This window comes from Vigna angularis, chromosome 2 (assembly GCF_016808095.1).
Source record: "Vigna angularis cultivar LongXiaoDou No.4 chromosome 2, ASM1680809v1, whole genome shotgun sequence".
Taxonomy (NCBI): Eukaryota; Viridiplantae; Streptophyta; class Magnoliopsida; order Fabales; family Fabaceae; genus Vigna; species Vigna angularis.
The window spans coordinates 48,933,071-48,953,577 of NC_068971.1; the positions used below are offsets into that span (position 1 = coordinate 48,933,071).

A 20,507-nucleotide genomic window follows, 5' to 3' on the forward strand; every position below is an offset into this window, starting at 1 on the left:
TTTATCTCACTCATACACGGCCCGACATTTCCTTTGCTGTTCAACAACTCAGTCAGTTTATCTCCACTCCTCGCCAACCTCACATGCAACAAGCCATGAGAATTATTAGATATTTAAAGAATGCTCCCGGTTCTGGTCTTTTATATGCTGCTAATAATTCCTTCCGCATTCACGCATATTCTGACTCTGATTGGGCTACCTGTGCTACCACTAGAAGATCTATCTCTGGTTTTTGCGTTTTTCTTGGCACTGCTCTTATCTCCTGGAAATCAAAGAAACAAACAACCGTCTCCAAATCTTCTTCTGAAGCTGAATACAGGTCTTTGGCTTCATTAACCTGTGAATTACAATGGCTGCAATATCTTTTACATGATTTACATATATCGTGCCCGACACCTTATTCTGTTTACTGTGACAACAACTCTGCCATTCACATTGCCAAGAATCCCACCTTTCATGAACGAACAAAGCATATTGATATAGACTGTCATGTCACTCGACAAAAGCTTCAAGATGGTCTCATCAAACTTCTGCATGTTTCCTCTACCAGTCAAGTTGCAGATGTTTTCACTAAATCTCTTTATCCTTCTCCTTTCAATATGGTTACTTCCAAGCTAAACATGCATAACATTCATGTTCATCTTGAGGGGGGATGATAGAGTTATTATGGTCGTTCGTCATTATCTGATTGTTGCCGCTTGCCGTTCGTCTTCATCTGGTTATTGTCGCTCGTCTTATCGCTCGACAGGTACGATCGTCATCGTGCCTGTCGTTCGTTCCGTTCGACAGGGTCGCTCGACATCATGACTGTCGCTCTCACTGGTCGACAGGAACGCTCGTCCGAGTGCCTGTCGCTCACACTGCTCGACAGGAACGCTCGTCCTTTGACACTCGTCCTTTACTCTGTCGTTCGTTCCTTTTCCTTTATTGTTTCCGTTTGTCTTCTTTGTATCGATCGTTCCCTTTTAGGAGTTCGGTCTAGGAAGCCTTTTTACTTGCTGTATATATACCTTTACCTCGTTATTTTTTTTTTATTCAATTTTTTCTTCAATACTATTCTTTTCTTCTTTGTTCTCTGGTTCTCTTTCTCCCTTTTCTCTGTTTTCTTACAGTTCCATCTGTGTAGAAGCAAATTCAAATAGAATATTTAAAAGTTATCTATCACTTATTTTAATAATTTCTACACATTATTTTCTCTGTTGTTTTTAACTATTGAATTTGTGTGAAAATAAATTCAATTATTTATTACAGCCAATATATAACAATTTTTTGAAACAGGTAATTTATTTATTGAATCTAATTCAATGATAATTTAGATTTATATATATATATATATATATATATATATATATATATATATATATATATATATATATATAATTTTTTATTATTTAATTAGCAGCGATAAGAAAAGAAAAAGGAAGAGTGAGATAAAATAGATTCTCCGCAATCCACGCCTCAAATGCAAGAGTTGCCTATCTAATTCTTTTGTCAAGGTCATTTCACTCATGTTTCCCAATTTTATTATGGTATATTATTTTAATGAATAAAAAATAAATATTATAATGATTTTAATTATATATATATATTATATGCATTTCATTTTCTAATATTTAACTTATTCTATCATTTGAATAAAAACAATATTAATAAATTATATCGTTCTATTAAAGAAAAGATGGAGAAAAATAATAATAATTGCATTTTGATTAGTAATGTGTGTTATATTTTTAGTAAATAAGTATTTTCAATATTTTTTTACTGTTAACATAATGATAATTTTAAAATTTAAAACATTATAATTTGAAAATATAATTAAAAATAAAATAAAAACATAAAACATGTACAAAATGAAGAGTTTTCCTTTATATTATTATAGATATTTCACAATTAGTGGTACTTGGTGTCTATGCATCAACTTATAAGTTAAGAAAACCCACTTTGTTCATTCAACAACTCCTTAATTATTCATGTAATTCATTGCTAGATTAAAAAACTGTATGAAATGTTGTATTCATATTATCTTATTTTGATTGTTTTTCACTAATGGGAATTATTACTAGTGCAACAGTATAACCTCGTACATCACATGATTTAAAATTTAATGTTAAGAATATATGGCAATATTTTTATAAATATTTAATTCAAAACGACTGGCAAAAACTCTTATAAACAAACTTCAATTTACACATTAACGTCCTAGTGTTAACCAATGTTAATTAAGGTATGTTACAAATGCAACATGCGACATTTGTTCAAAGACAATAAATGTTAATTTAACGTTAATATAACGTTGAACTTTCAACATATTTTAAAAACCTAAAATATCATAATTAAAAGTCTTTCTTATGTTAGTATATTACTTAAAGGTTTACTTAAAATGTTTAAACATTTTAAAGATAATTTTTTTATTTGAGATAAACTATTACTTTGGAGGAAGTTTAAATTTCAAGATAAACTCAAATGAGTTAATAAGAATGACAATGTGGGATAAGTCATGTAGGTCTATCAGTCAGAAAAAGTATAAGATATGTTGAGTATTTCGGCCCACTGATCCATTTTGGCCTGCTCTACATAGCCCGCAGTTTATGTGGGCTAACTATGAACTGAGCTCTACATAGCCCGAAGTTTATCTATACTTATGAAAAATCTCTCATCAATTCAAAGTTGTGTTTGATAACTTTAGTTACTTGAAATTTATTCTTCCCTATTGTTTTAGTTATATATAATTGTTATGCAATTTCTAACAAGCTTATAATTAAAAAATAAAAATTATAAATTATAAAATTGTAAATATTATTTATTTTAAGAAATAAATTTATAGAATTTATTATTTCTACTCATTTAATTAAATAAAAATAAGATTACCAAAGTCCTACATTTGATAGTTTACAAGTTATAACCAAGGCTTTGTTCACTTGAATGGATTTGGGGGAGAGTGATTGAATGGATTTGAGAGGATTTGAAAATAATTTTTTTTATTGTTTATTTGAGTGGATTTAGAGGTAGGTGAGAGTGAATTTGGAAGTAATTTTTTTAAATCTGTCACATCAATCAAATTTTACACTAATTCTTACAAACGTTGCTTCCAAATTCACTTAAATAAACAATAAAAAAATTTATCTTCAAATCATCTCAAATCCACTCAATTACTCTCCCTCAAATCCATTCAAGTGAACAAAGGGTAAAGGAGAAAATTATGAAACAATAATTTTGTATGTGAAGTGACTCACAAGCCCGTCAATCATGGACGAAAACGAGACACGCCAACCCACATTGTCATCTATATGAGTTGAATGTTTCAAAGTCAAATAGAAAAAAAAATGAGGAAGGTGAAAGGGAAGAATAAAAGGCATTCATCCAGGGTCTAAGTGCTTTAATTTCCAGATGAGAGGTCACAACAAAACAAATTATTCAGGGAAGTAGAGAAATGAAAGAGGTACAAACTCTCATTTCAAAAGAGAATCTACTAATGTTGTGGTATTTCATGATAGTTATACGTATTGTGGAGTGTTAGGCATCAATGTCAGATACACAAAGGAGTTTGGCCATGGACTCAAGATGCATTCACCACATGTGTTTAATAAAGAAGTTCTTTTGAGACTTTATAATTGAAAGAAAGAAGTGAATTCTTATCTGAAACAATAAAATTTGTAAAACGGAAGGCATGTAATTAATCAAATTGAAGATGTTTGATAACCAAGAAATGTTGTTCTAATATTTGAGGCATGCTTTAGAGCTTAAGAGAATTGTTTTGTCAATTAGCATGTTTTTTCTTATAGGTATGTCAACAAAGATTGAACAAAACACTATAAAAATTTTAATTGGGATTTTTACAGTTGCTAAGTGGATGAAAAATAACAATCTTAACATACAAGATAGTCGTGCATGCATTTGTGGCTAGTCTGATGATGATGTATGAAAACAAAGTTGTGTCGTCTAATGTTGGGACACATTAGTAATAAAGGTTTGGTACAGCTGAACAGTAGAATCTGTCAGGTGATAAAATGGAGGAGCTGAAATTTTGTAATCAATAAGTACTTGGAAAGTATGATCCATTGAAGTTTGAGCTTAATAAGCATGTATCTAATGGACCTTTGAGCATACTCATACAAACTTAAAAGGTTTAACATGAGCTCAAAGCCATGGTAGAGTCTTATTTCCTCCTTATTATATACTATTATTCTCTGAGGATGTGAATTATATTTGGAAAAGTAAAGGTGAGACTTTTCCAATATATGTATAATAAAACATAAAACGGTTGCTGAAAGGTATTTTGGAGTGAGTAAAGTCTATGTTACTTGGAGCAGTATCTGCTGCAGAGACAAAAAACCGTCTACCAGAGAATATGTACTAATGTGGATTAGTTATAACTTACACCATTTTCCCTCTATCACCTATACTAGTGAACATGCGAAACTCTTGAAGAATACATTATGTTGAGATTATTACTACATTTAACCTTCAATTATAGGACAATTGTTTTCCTTCATTTTTGTGCATCCAATCCAGGAGAAGGATTATCGATACATCAATTACAGAGATAGATATAGGCAGCAAGCATTCCCGCTACACCCTCACACAATACAAAGAAGAATGAGACAAGAAGAAGATGACGTACGATCAGGAGAGTAATTAATCAAGCAAACTACAACTGAATCCACCATCTGAGGGAATCAGCTTCTCCGCCTTTGTTACAGCATCAAGTAAGAGAGGAACAAAGCTTCTAGATGGCCCATAGAAATGAGGGAAGCTATTTGAACCATCCACAATTTCATAAATCAAACCATCACCAAGCTGAGGGATATCACAGAGAAAACATGAAATTAGAGCATTACACGCAAGTTTGGCACTTTTTATTACTGATAAATATAACTTCGAAAAAGCCATAACCCAGTTGTATATTTCACTCTGTTTCATTGAATTAATGAAAGTAATTTGCAGGACAGACATGTTAAGTTCATCCTACAAAAAGCCATAATTTCCAAGAATAAGAATGAAACACTGGCCATTTAAGAGTATAGCGAAGAAGTACATGCAACCTTTTGAGCATCAATTTGAAGCAGGTAGAGTTCCAACTTGCTGTTCAAGAAAAAATTATGCAGTGTTGGCCGAACCTGCAATGATATCACATCGTAACTTAGTAAAACACCGAATCAATTCGAACTATAACATAAGCTTGCATCCGATTCCGATTAATACCAAAAAAGAAAAAGAAACTGAATCGGAAAAATTACAAAAGCACGAAAATCAACCTGGTCGAGCTTGCTGAGATGGATGAAACCGGAAGACCTATCAAGCTCCCCACCGAAAGTGGACCCATTTTTCTGCAACGCCTCCCACTCCTGCGCAGTACTGATTCTGTACACGAAATTACTCATCTTTGTTTTCCAAATCCGTAACCATCGTTGTCGTTTCGCTATGCATATATCCAAATGGGCCGGCCCATTTTCATTGGGTTGGGCTTCCTCTTTAACATAACACCAAAAAGTAAATAAAGAAACAGATAAAATTACTGTTATTTCATGTTGTGGTTGAAACTTAAAAAAGAACAGCGTTAGCTCCGAGTACTTCAGAGGAGTAGGAATGGCTGCGATCGCGGGAACTCACGTGTTTAGTGTTGTTAGTTTCCACCTCAGGGAAGCCGAAATACCTTTAGCATGTTCCAGCTTAAGCCGCAAGCGTATTGGTGATTGTTCTCGGCGTAATGTGGTTCTAAGACGCAGAGGAAATACTGCGATTCTTCCCAAAATCAGAGCCCAGAATATTCCAGGTACAAATGCATGTGTTCTCTATGGCTCTGTCCGCTAATATTGTTACTTAATTTGTTGTTTGAAATGTTCACTTTCCCAGACTATGTTCCAGAATCCAAGTTTTATAAAGTAGAAGCCATTCTCAGGTTACAATAACCTTTCTCTTTTTTCGTGGCTTGGGGAGGGAGAGGTTTACTGTGTGATTAATTAGTTGAAGTGGGTTTTTCTAGCTACCTGTTTATATATTCCCTGATTTACTTTGTTCAATTTCTTGTGGACCAGGCCCTGGCGAGTCGCTCAGGTTTCTTCGGTATGACATTATGTTTCTTTTAGGGTTTAATTTATACACACTTTGTTGATCAATAGTAAATATATTGTTTCACTTTCACAACATCCTTGCACTTTGTTTGATACCCGTGTTATGTTCAAGTGGAGCTAAGAAGTTGGCAGTTGGTGCAAGTTAGAAGGTGAAAAATACTATATTAATATCTCTCTGATTATCTATGAAATGGGGCATCATCCTTGGATTGGGAGTTGTGCCTTTTTTTAGTTAACTGAGTGCTTGTTCGGATAAATGTTCTGAAAGCACTTTTGGGTGTTGAATGTATATTTTGAGAAGATTACTCTTTTATCTTTTATTCTGAATGTAGTTTTAGAAAGGGTGCAACTGCTTTCCAAAAATGCTCATTTGTATCTTGCGTTTGTCCTAATTGCCTGTGTTAGAGAAAAGCAACTACCTTATCCTCTCTCAAATATATTAGCTTGGTTGGCTAATATAGCACGTAGTTTTTGTTTTAAGCCATTAGATTTACCAAGTTCATTTGTGTATATGCTGGTGCTAAATTTTAGTTTTCTTGATCGGAAGGGTTTGCTGAAAATGGGAATTCGCGGTGTCACTGTATCTGATGTCAGGGGCTTTGGTGCTCAGGGTGGTGCAAAAGAGAGGCAGGGAGGTAAGTAAGACGTAGTGTGTCTAGTGGTACTTAAAAACTTAATATTTTCCCTCCCCATAAAGAAGACTCTTCTATATTAGGCTTGTGTTGAAGTAAATAATGCGTATTTCCAGTTCACCTTTAATTTAACTTAAAAAGCGTTGTGATCCTGCAGAAGATTTGTTTTCTTTTGTCCTACATATCTTTATTCCTTCTTTTTTTTCATTTTAATACTAAAAATCAGTAATCACTTTTTAAGAGTGAATAACTATGAGTCTAAGTCATAAAAGTATAAATCTAATCCATACGGAAAGAAAAGTGTTCGGTTCTGATGGAAATTGCGTAAAGTGAAATATCTTCATCCACTACTCTTATTAGAGTTTCTTTCTCCATTTGGCATGCCAATAGGACTAGTCAAAAGATCTTGTTATGTATATACGTGTAAGAGAAGAAGAATTAAGTGAGCGTGATATTCTTAGAATACGAATTTATCAGAATAGATGGTGATTACTGTGAGGTAGCAGTACTTAAGAGTAGAGAAATGAACTTCAACCTGAAAAAAATATATATATCCGAGAGAGAGAAAACCAGAGGATCAATATCATCGTGTCCTGCCTTTGTCGCTAACAGGAAGTTATATACTCTTTACACTCCTCCATGTAGTCACGTAGTCTCGAGTTCGTTATCCTGGTGCATGCACTCCGCCTCCTTTCTTGATCTTACGGATCCTCTGCTGTCCAAAGCCAACTCTTTTTTTATTTGCCTCTTTTGCCTTTTATCATTTCCATTCTTTACAGATCTCCATTTGCCTTTTCTTTCATTTTATGCAATTTCCATTGGAATGGACTCTTTAACTTACGGTTTAAATTTATGGTTTTATGACTTAGTTTTTCAGTACTTTGGATTGTTTTAATCCCTGTTAACAGCATGTGTGTTTCTTGTGTCCCAATTATTGTTTTTAGATTTAAGCTAAATTGCTCGATTGCTTATTCTCCTCTGTTTTTATGTTTGGCAAATAACTGTCGAATCTCATGATTGATGAGATGCAAGTGGTAGTACTCTCAGTATAGTTTGGATGTGTTTTTTTTTTTTTGTTTTTTTAGTTTCTCAAATTAGTAAGTATGGCATGATGTTGATATGAATTACTGATTAAGCTACTGCCCATGGGAGTTTCCTTTGATACAGTCAGTGAGTGCCACCGATGAAATATGTACAACATATCTGTGTGATCAACCTTTACCTATACTTTGAGTTTGTAAACACTGTCCTTAACTTATTTTAATTATTAGTAGTTCATGATTGATGAGAAGCAAGTGGTAGTACTCTCAGTATAGTTTGGATGTGTTTTTTTCTTTGTTTTTTTAGTTTCTCAAATTAGTAAGTATGGCATGATGTTGATGTGAATTACTGATTAAGCTACTGCCCATGGGAGTTTCCTTTGATACAGTCAGTGAATGCCACCGATGAAATATGTACAACATACCTGTGTCATCAACCTTTAACTATACTTTGAGTTTGTAAACACTGTCCTTAACTTATTTTAATTATTAGTTGTTCAAGAAATACATTTTCTTTTTCCATTCGTTTTGTGTTATATACATGTTTTTATGCATATGGGTTACATTCACCATTGTCTTTTACTAATATGCTATTCTTCGCAGGCTCTGAATTTTCTGAGGGAAATTTTGTTGCCAAAGTTAAAATGGAAATAGTAGTGGAAAAGAACCAGGTATGCGGACAGTTTGTAGTAACTTCACTGCTTCATAGACCTACTTGACTTCCTTTTCGTATGAGTGCAATAATGCGAGGTGGGAAGAGACACTTCTTAGTTACTGCCAGAGTGCCCTTAACCTCTAAATGACAATTTTGTCTGCAAAATATCAATGTTAAAATGCTTACTAGCATCTGAAATGAATATGATTATGTCCATAATCATTGGAATTTGATGCGCTAAAATTTTCATCGTTTCTAAATCTGTTGTCTATAGATTTGCATCTTCTCCGGTTTCACAACCAGAACAGAACCATTTGGAAGATAAAAGCACGAACTTTTTTTTTATGATATGATAATGCCATTACCACTGGTCTTGGTTGTTCTGTCTGCCTTAATAACTTCAGTAACAGGACTGTCAGTGTCGAGTTTATGGATTTTAAAGCGATTAAAGAAAAAACAGAATATCGTTTTTGTGACCAAAAATATTGGCGGGAGAAGTTACAATGAACACTTTCAATGTTCTTTTGATTTTTTTTTCTTTCACATAAATAAGTTAGGAAACATTTCTAGAATGAAACCAAACCATTCTTAAGTACCAATAAAAATGTTCATTCCCTCATAATATCACACATGTCTGTAGGTTGAGGCAGTGATTGACAAAATTATCGAGGAGGCAAGGACTGGGGAGATTGGTGATGGCAAAATTTTCTGTAAGACCTGGAAATCTATCTAGAGATTAATTATACATTGTGTTCCATTAGCAGTTTTTTTTTTCTGTTTGGATCATTGCCAATCTAGGGATATAAATGTGTCTGTTTTAGTGAGTTAGCCTTATTTCTCGTACATATCAATCTTCTTGGGTCCTGGGCAAACAGGTTATTCTGTAGTGATAGCATTTCCATTTTCAATATGATTTGTTTTTCCTTCTCGCAACTTGGGGTGGGGGACGGCGGCGGCATGAATAAAAGTTTTATCACTACAGATATGATTCTGTTTACAACTGAAATGAATTATGCTGTCTGAGACAACAAATATGATTCTGTTTACAAGCTGAAAATATTTTCTTTTCTTTTTTTCTGTATGTTATGTATATTCCCTTCTCAGTTTAGAAACACAACCGGATGTGTTCTCGGTATCCGTAATATAGAAATGGTACCTTTTGACTTTTTGCTTTCACTTGTACCTCTCCTGCCCTTTTTATTAATATATTAAATATTATATTCCCTAGAAACTATTAAGATTGATCTTTAGATTCGTGAATTATTAGATTTATACTTTTGTAAGCACCTTAGTCTTGATGCGTATTTCCTGTTTCATGTCTCCTCTTGTGAAGTTCCGAACAGAAGATTTTGAGGGAATACGAATTAAACTCTAATTTCTAAATTCAGCAAGTAAATGTATTGACCTCGATATGGAATCACATTTCTGATGAAACTTTGATTGTGCAGTGATCCCCGTCTCAGATGTTATAAGAATACGGACAGGTAACGATTTTCTCCCTGGAATTGCCAAAAAAAAAATCGTAGTGAGCATTTCTAATCAAGTTTTGAGTATAAAATTTTCAGGTGAACGTGGGGAGAAAGCAGAGAGGATGACTGGTGGGAGAAGTGACATGTTATCTGCTGTATGACTGGTTGGAATGAAAAGATCAGCATTTATCATCTTTTTCTCTTACCCTTTCCTTTTCCCTTGTGGAATAAGCAAATGCATTGTGATTTATATTTGCAAGGATGTATGACAGACTGTTGAAAGGACAGTGATGAAACTTGTGAAAAAATAATAAACAAAGGCGAATTACTTCAATTAGCGCCATGTCATATGACGCCAAATTGTATGTGATGTAATAAATTAATGACATTATCAGACTTATTGCATTAAGAAATATAGTTTACAGCCCAGGTAAAATAGTTTGCACTTTACTTTGCCAAGTTTAAGATAGTTTTTTCAACTCTCTGATAAGGCAAGGGAGTCTAGTTCAATTAAGTTTATAAGACTTGAATTTGAAATAACTTTGAGATAAAACCTGTCTTGTCAATTTAGCTGAAACATACTTTAACAAAGATTCAATTCTGTGTAGAATTGAAATAACTTGATTTGAAGAAATAATATAACAATTTTAAAATTATTTATAATCAAATTGTAAATTAAATATGTTGTATTGTGTATATTAAAAGAAACAACATTAATATAAATATAACATTATATCACGTAAAATATAGTTTGATCACTAAAACCGATTTCATTCTCATATGATTTTTTCATAAGAGAAATTCTTGAAAGTAGACTCCTATGGGATTTGGTTGAAATGAAGAAATATAAAGGCAAAAAGAAACAGTTTTTTAGTTTTTTTTTTTATCGAAGAGAAAGTAAAAGAAAAAATTGATTTTTAAAAATACACACAGGTGTCCATGGTATGCAAATTGTAAATAAAAACATAACAAATGTAAGAATTGGTGTAGCCTTAACTTAATATTTAAGTGAAATGTGAAAACTAAAATAAAATTATAAAGCATAATTTATAATTTTTAATAGTATAGAAATATTTGTTTATCGGAGAATTTGAGACCACCCAATTTTGAAGAGTAGCTTTTTGTATGATTTTGAAAAGCGGAGAGCGAATAAGGAACCGTAGAACCCCCTCACCAAATCATTTACTAAACGCTCTCCGCTCCCAAACAACATCAGATCTCATCGCAAGTTCCCCAATACAACTTCCTCTTTCTCATATCTCTAAGGCAAGTCCTTCTCTTCCCTCTCACATTTTTCTTTATCTTTTTAGTTCTCAAACGCTCACCTTCTCGATCCGTTTCCATCTTCGTATATTCTCTCATAAATTTTCGATCTTCACATCTCTTTTTCCAATTCCAATTTCCTGTGTTAATTAGGGTAACGTAATGATTGCACCGATGTTGTCTTAACCTTTGTGTTTGGGATTGTTTGTTTCAGAATAGTTGAAAATGGGGCTCTCATTCACCAAGCTTTTCAGTCGCTTGTTTGCCAAGAAGGAGATGCGTATACTTATGGTCGGTCTCGACGCCGCCGGTAAGACCACCATTCTCTACAAACTCAAGCTCGGAGAGATCGTCACCACCATTCCCACCATTGGTATATTTCTCTCTTTCTTTTACTTTTTTTTTCTTCCAATTTCTTTCCATCAATTAAATCGAATTTTAATTATGCACTCATCAATAAACGTGACAATAGAATAAAATAAAATTCAAAAGAACCGAAAAAAAAAAATAAAGGATGCGGTTTTTGTTAATATGTAATGTTCGGTGTAGGGTTTAATGTGGAAACTGTGGAATATAAGAACATCAGCTTCACTGTTTGGGATGTTGGTGGCCAGGACAAGGTATTTCTTTTTCATTTTACTTTCGCTACCTTTGTCTGTATATTCATGTCCTGATGGGATACATGTTAACGATTTAGAATGGTTTCATTCGTTACCTTTGAGACAGAAAACATTATTTCTGATACTAGTAATTTTGGGTGCTGAATAATAACTTGATGCTACCATGCATACACTCGCTCCATTACAAGATCGATGTGATTCAGAATGCATATTTTTTTTTTGCGGGTGCATTTGATTAGTTTTGTAATACTTTTTCTTCATTTCAAATAGTGCCGGTAATGCATTATTTTGTGAGTACATTTCTTAATTTTGACCCAAACATGTTAAAAATGAAATCTTAAGCTAAATTAGCAGTTTTAAGCCTCTATTTTTTAGTGCTTGTCATCTGTTGCTCGGATCCAGTACTGTAGCAAGATCTGGCTACGGTGCTGAACATCTAGCTTGTTACCTCTATGTGGTGGACTTCCATATGGCTTGAATTGTCCAACACATTTGGCCTCCTCTGCCATATATTTTTATCGCAGAATCATTAGGAATTCTTTTATCGATACAGTAGTGAACATTTACACGTGTTCCCTGCTAGATCCGTCCTTTGTGGAGACATTACTTCCAAAATACCCAAGGTCTTATATTTGTGGTTGATAGCAATGACCGAGATCGTGTTGTGGAAGCTAGAGACGAGCTGCACAGGATGTTGAATGAGGTAACAAAATAGATAATCATTGAATGTGAGAATTTGGTTTATTTTAGAGGACTTGGTTTCCTAGAATAACTTTGTGATTTCTCTTGTCTGGCTGTAACTTTTGTCAGGATGAGTTGAGAGATGCTGTGCTACTTGTTTTTGCAAACAAGCAAGATCTTCCAAATGCTATGAATGCTGCCGAAATAACTGACAAACTTGGTCTTCATTCTCTCCGTCAGCGTCACTGGTAATATAAAATATTTCTGTCAGCGGTTAACTTGTCTATTGAATCCACTGTCTCCTCACTCCCTTACCCACCGACCATGTGCTTCACATGCAGGTATATCCAGAGCACATGTGCCACATCTGGTGAAGGACTTTACGAAGGACTTGACTGGCTCTCAAACAACATTGCAAACAAGGTAAATGCAGAATAATTATTCTCTGGGATTCAGCAATTCTAAATATAGTTTGACCGATTTCATATGAGGGCCATGACTAATGGTTTTCCTTTAATTGATTTGTGATTGCAGGCATAGTGATCATCATTTATGGATTGCTTGGATTTTGGTTGAGTTTATAGCGATTGTGACTTCCGATGTTTGATACAGTTACCTTGTTTAGAATCTTTTATCTCATCTAGCATGTATTATTTGTCTTTGATAAAGAACAACATATTTACAACCTAATATTAAAATAATCTGCATTCTTTTCCGTGTATAACCAGAAGGCACTGTTTTACCCATTGATTTTAGAAGTCAATTTTGCCTATGGTTTGTGGATACTACCACACGGATGGCAATTTTTGAAATTAAGATACGATATACATTTCAGATACGCTGATAAAAAAATCTATCTTGAGTATTAAAAAATTTACTAATTAAAAGTAATTGTGTATCATAGCAAAAAAATACTTATTATAAATCTAAAATGTAATTTATATGTTCAAGAATGTTTATTTATTGCAAATTTTAATTGCATTATAATATAGTTTATATTTATAGGTTTTTATTGTAAATTTTACTATACAAATAAAATGTATATCGAATGCATTAATTTCTTAATATTAAAATTACTTTTTATTCAGTAGTGATGTTTTCAATCACTAGCTATCCTTAACATAAATAAATATGATCGGTTCATCGATGTTTTTGGCTAGTATGATATGTATATTTTAAAAAACCGCACTAATTAACTTGGTTTAGTTTTGCAATATTAACTATATCTTTTGGTGTAATGAGTTATTCATTGGGCAGTAAAAGTTGTAATAGTTATTCCTGTAATAGAATATCTTTGGTCGAGTTATTCTATACCTATCTATTAAAGAGCGCAAAAGTAAAAAAAAAAATAGCCCTATTAAGTTTTCAAAACCTATCCAAGCATTAACCCAAAATAGTTAAGGAAGTTTAATATTTAGTTGAATCCTACAATTCACATTCAACTTGTGCTCGAGATTTTCTAAAGGATTTTCCATTTTTTTTTCATATTTAGAGTATTTAAGTTCATTGAGAGAAACATTCACCCTACTTATACTATACTCCATACACATTTTATATAAAAAAAATTGTTATATTACCTATTGTGCTATTTGTTGGTATTTAAAAAATATTTGTAAACTTTTTTCATATTTGTGAATATTCATAAATATTTGTATATATTTTCTATTTTCATTTTTTTATTTTAAATAAAAAATATCTAAAATAAACTATTTAAAATATGAAATTAGAAAAAAAAGTAATGTTAAGTATAATTCAAATTATAACTTTGATTTTTTTAAAACATAAATTTAAATAAGTTGCACATTAAAATATAAGTTTTGAAAATTTTTATTAAAACAAACACATATATAAAATTAAATCTGAAATCTATCACCAATAAATTTATTTTTATTACTTATTTTTTTATTTGCAAGGTGTGACTAGAGATATTCATAGGTTAAATAATTTGACATTTGTATATATATTTTTTCATCAATAATCTAAATTAAAACACTTATTCACACTATGTACCATTTTTACTAAAAAAATATTTATTTAGTATTTATTATAGAATGTACCTAGAGGTACAAAGCTTGTTATTATTTGCAAGGTATATATATATATATATATATATATATATATATATATATATATATATATATATATATATATATATATATATATATATTAGCAATGTCTACTGAGTAGACAAAAATATTTTTATATATTATGGATTCTAAGTTTTAAGGTTAAGGGTATTTTAATAATTTTTATTCTCAAAACTAAAAGAAAGAGAAATTTCAAACACTTGCTCACCTCCTTCATTTCCCTCAATCCTTTCTCTTTCATCTCTCTCACTCCAACATTTTCTCTGTCATCCTAGGATAGTCCCAACTAAAAAAAATCACAAACAATCGCGGTTAAACAATCTTACAAAAAAAAGAAATCCCCCAAATCCTCACTCATCTCTCTCATTCCTCTCAACCCTTTCTCTTTCATCTCTCTCCATCCAACTTTTTCTCTGTCATCCTATTATAGCTTCAATTGAAAAAATCAGAAACACTTGCCTTTAAACAATTTGTCTTTGTAAAGAGTTGAGTCATTGACATATTCACCTTCAGGCAAAGGTTCATTCAAGATCTCTTCAATTTCACCATCTTCTCTAACCTCTCTAATTTCATCATCTGCATATGTTGAATCATCATATCTAAAAAAAAACCCTCGAAGTCAATTACCAATTCTTTCGGATGTCATTATGCTTGTAAAAATTAGATAAAATTATACACGACAAAAATTATAAAATGAAAACTCATTATAAAATCATTTTTTTTAAGAAATTGTTTAACAACGAGTGTTTCTGATCTTTTCCAAACCAATTATCAATTCCTTTGATGTCATTATACTTGTGAAAATTAGATAAAATTAGATAAGACAAAAATTATAAAATGAAAACTCATTATAAAATCCTTTTCTCTATCATCCCTACTGTCAGAAACACTTGTGTAACCCTAATTCAGTTATCCAATTTGTTTCTCTCTTATCTCCATACTTTCCCTCACCCACACACAACAACTAGCGACACCACAATTTGTTGCTCTTTCTCTGTTAGTTCATTTGTTTTCCACTTTAATAACAAAATAATTGATGATGTTGATGTTGATTTTTGATTGGATAGTTGTGTTATATATTTTCCCTTCTGATTATTATTAAATTTCGTTTTTAAATTTTAGAATTTTTGTGTGTTACAAACTCCCCCTCTGCAGGCACACTATCATCAATAAATCAAGATCAAAATCAAACCAAGTTTAGCCAATTAAAAATTAAGTCAGAAGAATGTAATGGTAAATAAAACATTTAGCTTCACAAATCACAAAAACAAATTAGATAAGTGAGGAAGTAGATTAGGGTTAGTCGAGTGTTTCTGATTTTTTTCAATTGGGACTAACATAGGAATGATAGAAAAAATGTTGGAGTGAGAGAGATGAAAGAGAAAGGGTTGAGAGGAATGAGAAGGTGAGCAAGGGTTTAGGAATTTTTTTTTTTTTTTAGTTTTGAGAATCAAAATTATTAAAATACCTTTAACCTTAAAACTTAGAATTCATAATATATAAGGTATTTTTGTTTATTAAAACCCGATACACATTGCTAAAATGTACCAACTGAAAAACAGATATATGTACGTTAGCAAACATATATATATATATATATATATATATATATATATATATAATAAGAAACTTTCTTTATAATGACAAATTTTAATGATTAAAAATAATTTGACCTTATAATAATTATTTAGATATTAATTTATAAAATAAAAATTATAATTAATTAAAATGATTTTTACTATAAATAAAAAGTTATAATTCATTTTTAAACTGATAATTAAATTAATATTTATTATAAATTGATTTTTAAATTGGTTAGTAACTGTCAAAGTTCTAAAGATAAAAAAAAATTATATTTAAATTGGTCTGTAATTAGGAAATTGATCTTTCTAAACATTTTTTTTACTAAAATTAGTTATTATTTAATAATTCTCTTTTAATGTATTGAACACTATAATAGAGAAACCTTACTAAAAGATACTATAAGATCTCTTTACCCATAAAATAGTATGGTTAAATAAATTTTAGTTTCTAATTATATATTGTCTATATCTCAAATTTTAATATAGTTTGGTTTTCAAATTTTAAAGTCAATAGATATAGTCTTTATTATCAAACAATGTTAAAATTTGTTGATGTGATAAATAATATTGTTAGTTGTTTTTGTTTATATATAAACATGTATGTGTCCACACAGTACGTGGACACTTATGTTACAATATTGTTTACTATATCAACAAATTTATAAAGTTTCATTTAACATTATTTTATAATGTGGAATATAAAGATTAATTACGTGAAGTTTGGACTGAAGCTCTTTGATTGGACGAGGAATAGAATGTTATGTGTGCTACTTGAGATAAGGAAGATATAGATATGAAATATAAGAGTTTTTAATGTACTTTATCAATTACAACATGACAATCTATCTTCATGTATTTAGTTTTCTCATGAAAAAATAAGTATTAGTGTAGATCATATTTATTATCATAATATAATAAATTAGAATCATCATGTTTAATAGAGAAATTTTGTTAAAGATAAGAAATTTATTGTGTTACAAATTGTTTGAGTATGTTAAGATATATGTAAATATATTTTGTTATTGTATTTTAAGTAAATATATATTTAGTTATAATTAGTTTTCTAAATATATGTTTTATATTATTTGTTATCTAATTAGTTTTTTTATTGTATTTATTTTAAATCAATGAATGAGATCAATTAAAAAAATTAATTAAGTAACAAATAATATAAAATATATATTTAAAAAATTAATTATAAATTAAATATATGTTTATCTAAAATATAATAACAAAATATATTACATCTTAGACAGAGTCATTCCTCTGTATTAATAAATTCAATGAAGAAGCAATAGTTAGTCACAGATTTTCTGATGTCAACAAATAATGCTTAATGGGAGTATGTGAACTCTTTTATTTTACTTTCAGTCTTTTGCTATGAAAAAACAATTCTTTACCTATTGTTTATTGAGTGTATTTGAGAACTCTTGTGACTGCATTTTAATAAACATTTACAAGACAGTTAAGGTATTCACTCAGATTATTTACTGCAAAGGAGATACCAAGTATAAAGTCTTTCAATAATAAGTCTTATATATGAAGAAGGATTTAAAATAGGTTGTCTAAACTTTTTATGTAATTTTATCACATGATTCCTTGGTTTGAGGCTTGATTTTGAAGCAAGTTGATCAACTTCTTGAAGGATGTTTTTAAAAAATCCCTCAGCTTGATGTGGCCAAATCAACTTTTAAAACATATTTCAATTTTCCAAGTTTTTTTTGTAAGAGTATTAATCTCATCCAAATCATCTCCTACAATGATTATTAATTACATATACAAGAACAACAGAATAATCAATCTTTGAATCTTTGATTGTGCATAATCATATGGAGAAAAGAATATAGTCGCGATTTTTCATTTTACTGACAGCCAGCTTATTTCAAACCATGAAGGGATTTTTAAAGTTAGCAAATTAAATTAAGTTCTGTTAGATTTGAATATACACTTTTTCATGGAAATGTTTATGTAAAAAGGATTGTGTTGACATCAAACTGATGTGATGTGAGAATCATCCTTTCATGATAGTAAATAACAACATTCTACCAGTAATCGTCTTGACTACAATGCTAAAATTTTCACATAATTAATAGTTTATTTGAAGAAGTTAATTTGTTTTTTTATCAGTATATAGTTATATAATTATATTAGAACACTTGGAATGTTCTAATTCATATACAAATCTTGGTATAAATATGTCTTGCATCTGTGATGACATGCTGAGGGGTATGTTGTATTTTCAAAGCTTAATCCCTTTATTTTGTTTCGTATCTATAGCTCTTTCAATATTGTTGTGTATCTTGCAGCACAGTTTTGGCCTTGATATTTCTTAGGTATCTGCATAAATATTAGACCAAAAACCCGACAGCTTTCCTATGTTATGTATGTTGATCTTTATATAGCCTACTAAGCTTGATTGTCCTAGTTTCCCTTCCTACAATACATTCTCACTCAACGTATACTGGTTTAGTCAATCCATTATTCACCACTTACTGTATTATTTTAGCAAATTCTTTCCATCTAAAAACCACTTCACAATACCCAACATTACCCACTAAAATATTTCCTTGCAGTCCTAAACCATACCCTTTTCTCTTAACCATACTCATGTATAAAATTAAACCTTATTGAAAGGTGTACCAATTTTAGTTGTCTAATATAATGTAATACATTTTGATCCTCCAACGCCTATCAACAATATTCTTTTTTATGAATGTAACAACACACTTATCTTATTAACTAAAGGCAGGATGTTGGATTTAAGTACCAATCAGAATATGAAAATTTGACATTAGATATTTGACTTGGTATCCCAAACGTTGATCAACTCACTTAGATATTTTGAAGAAGTTGATCAACTTCTTGAAGTATATTTTGATTGAAGCAAGTTGATCAACTTCTTGAAGTATATTCTGATTCCTTTTTAACAACATCTCAAACGTTTTCAAATCCAAGAAGGTTCTCATTTGCATGTTAAAATTGACTTTTTTTGTTAGCTGAAGTAAAGACATATTATTTGTTAGACTGGTCATATCTCTCTCACTATCTCTTTCTCACTCGGACACTCAGTCTCTCTCTCAGTTCTCATACCATTTTGTTAAAAACTGTCACTATATTTCTGAATATGTTTATGGTGTATTTTCATTTCTCGTGAACCTTACAATTTGTTGATTAAGATTAGGCATTTCATTTATAGGTCATAATGTTCTCAATTATTACAAATAACACACTATAGTAACTACAATACATAACAGAGTAACTTTTTCACTCTTTTACTATCAATGCAATAAACATTATCATTCTTAATAATCATTTGATATCTTCTAAATTTAAGTTTATTCTTACCGTTTATTCATTCTCTCCTTCAAACAAAATTTATGGGGAGAAGGATTTTTTATTTTGTAGGTTCTGGAAAGTAAAAGTATTAACATCAACTCAATATTTTGCTTGAAAGATTTTAAGATAATTTGTAACTAAGAATAATTTAAACTGTAGGGGTTTAACAATGGAGATGGTACATGTGATATAAGTGTAGAGTAGAACATGAAATAGTTAATCATAATTCATTACAGAAACATTTCCAAAAGTTTACCTTAATAGAATTAAATGAAAAACAAAATTTAGGATGAAAGTGTACGTGGATAACAATTATGAGTTATATGGATGCATAGAAATATTATATTTAAGGGGAATAAGGTTGATATTTTAGTCCATGGAGTTGGATGACGAATAAACATTTCAATACAAAATTTTCATACTCCAACTGGTGTATAAGTCTCATATATTGCCTTAAGTTAATAAGATAAATGTGTTGCTACATTCATTAAAAAAAAATGTTATTAGTAGACGCTAAAGGGATCAAGATGTATTGAATTAGACATGTACTAAAATTGGTCTTCAGAAAGGTAAAGTAGCCACCTTTCAATATGTTTTAACAATTACATATACATGAATATGGTTGAGAGACGTGGGTATGGTTTAAGGCCACAAGGAAATAATATTCTAGTAGTATTGGGTTTTGAGATGTAATTGAGTAAACTAGTATAGGTTGAGTGAAAATGTATTGAAGAAAAGAAGGGAAATTAGGACAATCAAGGCCTAGTAGGTTGTAAAGTGATAAACAAACATAAAATTGGTAATCTATTGAATTTTTGTTCTAATTTTTATGTAGGTTTTTCTAGAACGATCAAGGCATAAAGTCCTCCATTATAATATTGGTTTTTATGTCTTGATCGTTCTAAAAATAGATGAACACTAATATTCTTTGATGATGATGTATTTGAAGTGTAAGAGGATTTTATGGATGGACATCAATATTGTAATGGAGGACTTTAAGAGTATTTTAAGAACTCAAGGTAGATGGTAAAAATGGAAACATTGCATCTGGAAAAGCAAACTTCGATCAT

General features: G+C 30.8%; 3 protein-coding genes across 3 annotated transcripts; 2 read left to right on the top strand and 1 right to left on the bottom strand.

Moving 5' to 3' along the window:
• Positions 1–4,340: 4,340 nt before the first annotated feature.
• On the bottom strand, positions 4,341–5,412 carry LOC108328421 (uncharacterized). Its single transcript, XM_017562286.2, has 3 exons — positions 5,256–5,412; positions 5,043–5,117; positions 4,341–4,797 (listed from the first exon to the last, which is right to left on the bottom strand). The coding sequence occupies exons 1-3, from the start codon at positions 5,379–5,381 to the stop codon at positions 4,636–4,638; spliced, it is 363 nt and encodes a 120-aa protein (XP_017417775.1). The 5' UTR covers positions 5,382–5,412; the 3' UTR covers positions 4,341–4,635.
• Positions 5,413–5,539: 127 nt separating this feature from the next.
• Positions 5,540–10,261, top strand: LOC108326802 (nitrogen regulatory protein P-II homolog). The gene is made up of 8 exons (XM_017560368.2): positions 5,540–5,773; positions 5,854–5,899; positions 6,036–6,063; positions 6,619–6,706; positions 8,347–8,414; positions 9,039–9,108; positions 9,847–9,882; positions 9,964–10,261. Exons 1-8 carry the CDS (start codon positions 5,587–5,589, stop codon positions 10,026–10,028), a joined length of 588 nt encoding a protein of 195 aa, XP_017415857.1. The 5' UTR covers positions 5,540–5,586; the 3' UTR covers positions 10,029–10,261.
• Positions 10,262–10,970: 709 nt separating this feature from the next.
• On the top strand, positions 10,971–13,155 carry LOC108329636 (ADP-ribosylation factor). Its single transcript, XM_017563947.2, has 7 exons — positions 10,971–11,133; positions 11,345–11,503; positions 11,680–11,750; positions 12,334–12,453; positions 12,561–12,679; positions 12,773–12,854; positions 12,966–13,155. The coding sequence occupies exons 2-7, from the start codon at positions 11,356–11,358 to the stop codon at positions 12,969–12,971; spliced, it is 546 nt and encodes a 181-aa protein (XP_017419436.1). The 5' UTR covers positions 10,971–11,133; positions 11,345–11,355; the 3' UTR covers positions 12,972–13,155.
• Positions 13,156–20,507: the final 7,352 nt, after the last annotated feature.

Bases quoted from the DNA above. Each gene is read 5' to 3' on its own strand.
- LOC108328421 (XM_017562286.2), bottom strand. From the start codon at position 5,381: ATGAGTAATTTCGTGTACAGAATCAGTACTGCGCAGGAGTGGGAGGCG. The intron at 5,118-5,255 runs GTTGATTTTCGT...ATATCATTGCAG, and splicing joins ATCTCAGCAAGCTCGACCAG to GTTCGGCCAACACTGCATAA. The intron at 4,798-5,042 runs GTTGCATGTACT...GATATCCCTCAG, and splicing joins TTCAAATTGATGCTCAAAAG to CTTGGTGATGGTTTGATTTA.
- LOC108326802 (XM_017560368.2), top strand. From the start codon at position 5,587: ATGGCTGCGATCGCGGGAACTCACGTGTTTAGTGTTGTTAGTTTCCAC. The intron at 5,900-6,035 runs GTTACAATAACC...CTTGTGGACCAG, and splicing joins AAAGTAGAAGCCATTCTCAG to GCCCTGGCGAGTCGCTCAGG. The intron at 8,415-9,038 runs GTATGCGGACAG...ACATGTCTGTAG, and splicing joins TAGTAGTGGAAAAGAACCAG to GTTGAGGCAGTGATTGACAA.
- LOC108329636 (XM_017563947.2), top strand. From the start codon at position 11,356: ATGGGGCTCTCATTCACCAAGCTTTTCAGTCGCTTGTTTGCCAAGAAG. The intron at 11,751-12,333 runs GTATTTCTTTTT...GTTCCCTGCTAG, and splicing joins ATGTTGGTGGCCAGGACAAG to ATCCGTCCTTTGTGGAGACA. The intron at 12,454-12,560 runs GTAACAAAATAG...AACTTTTGTCAG, and splicing joins TGCACAGGATGTTGAATGAG to GATGAGTTGAGAGATGCTGT.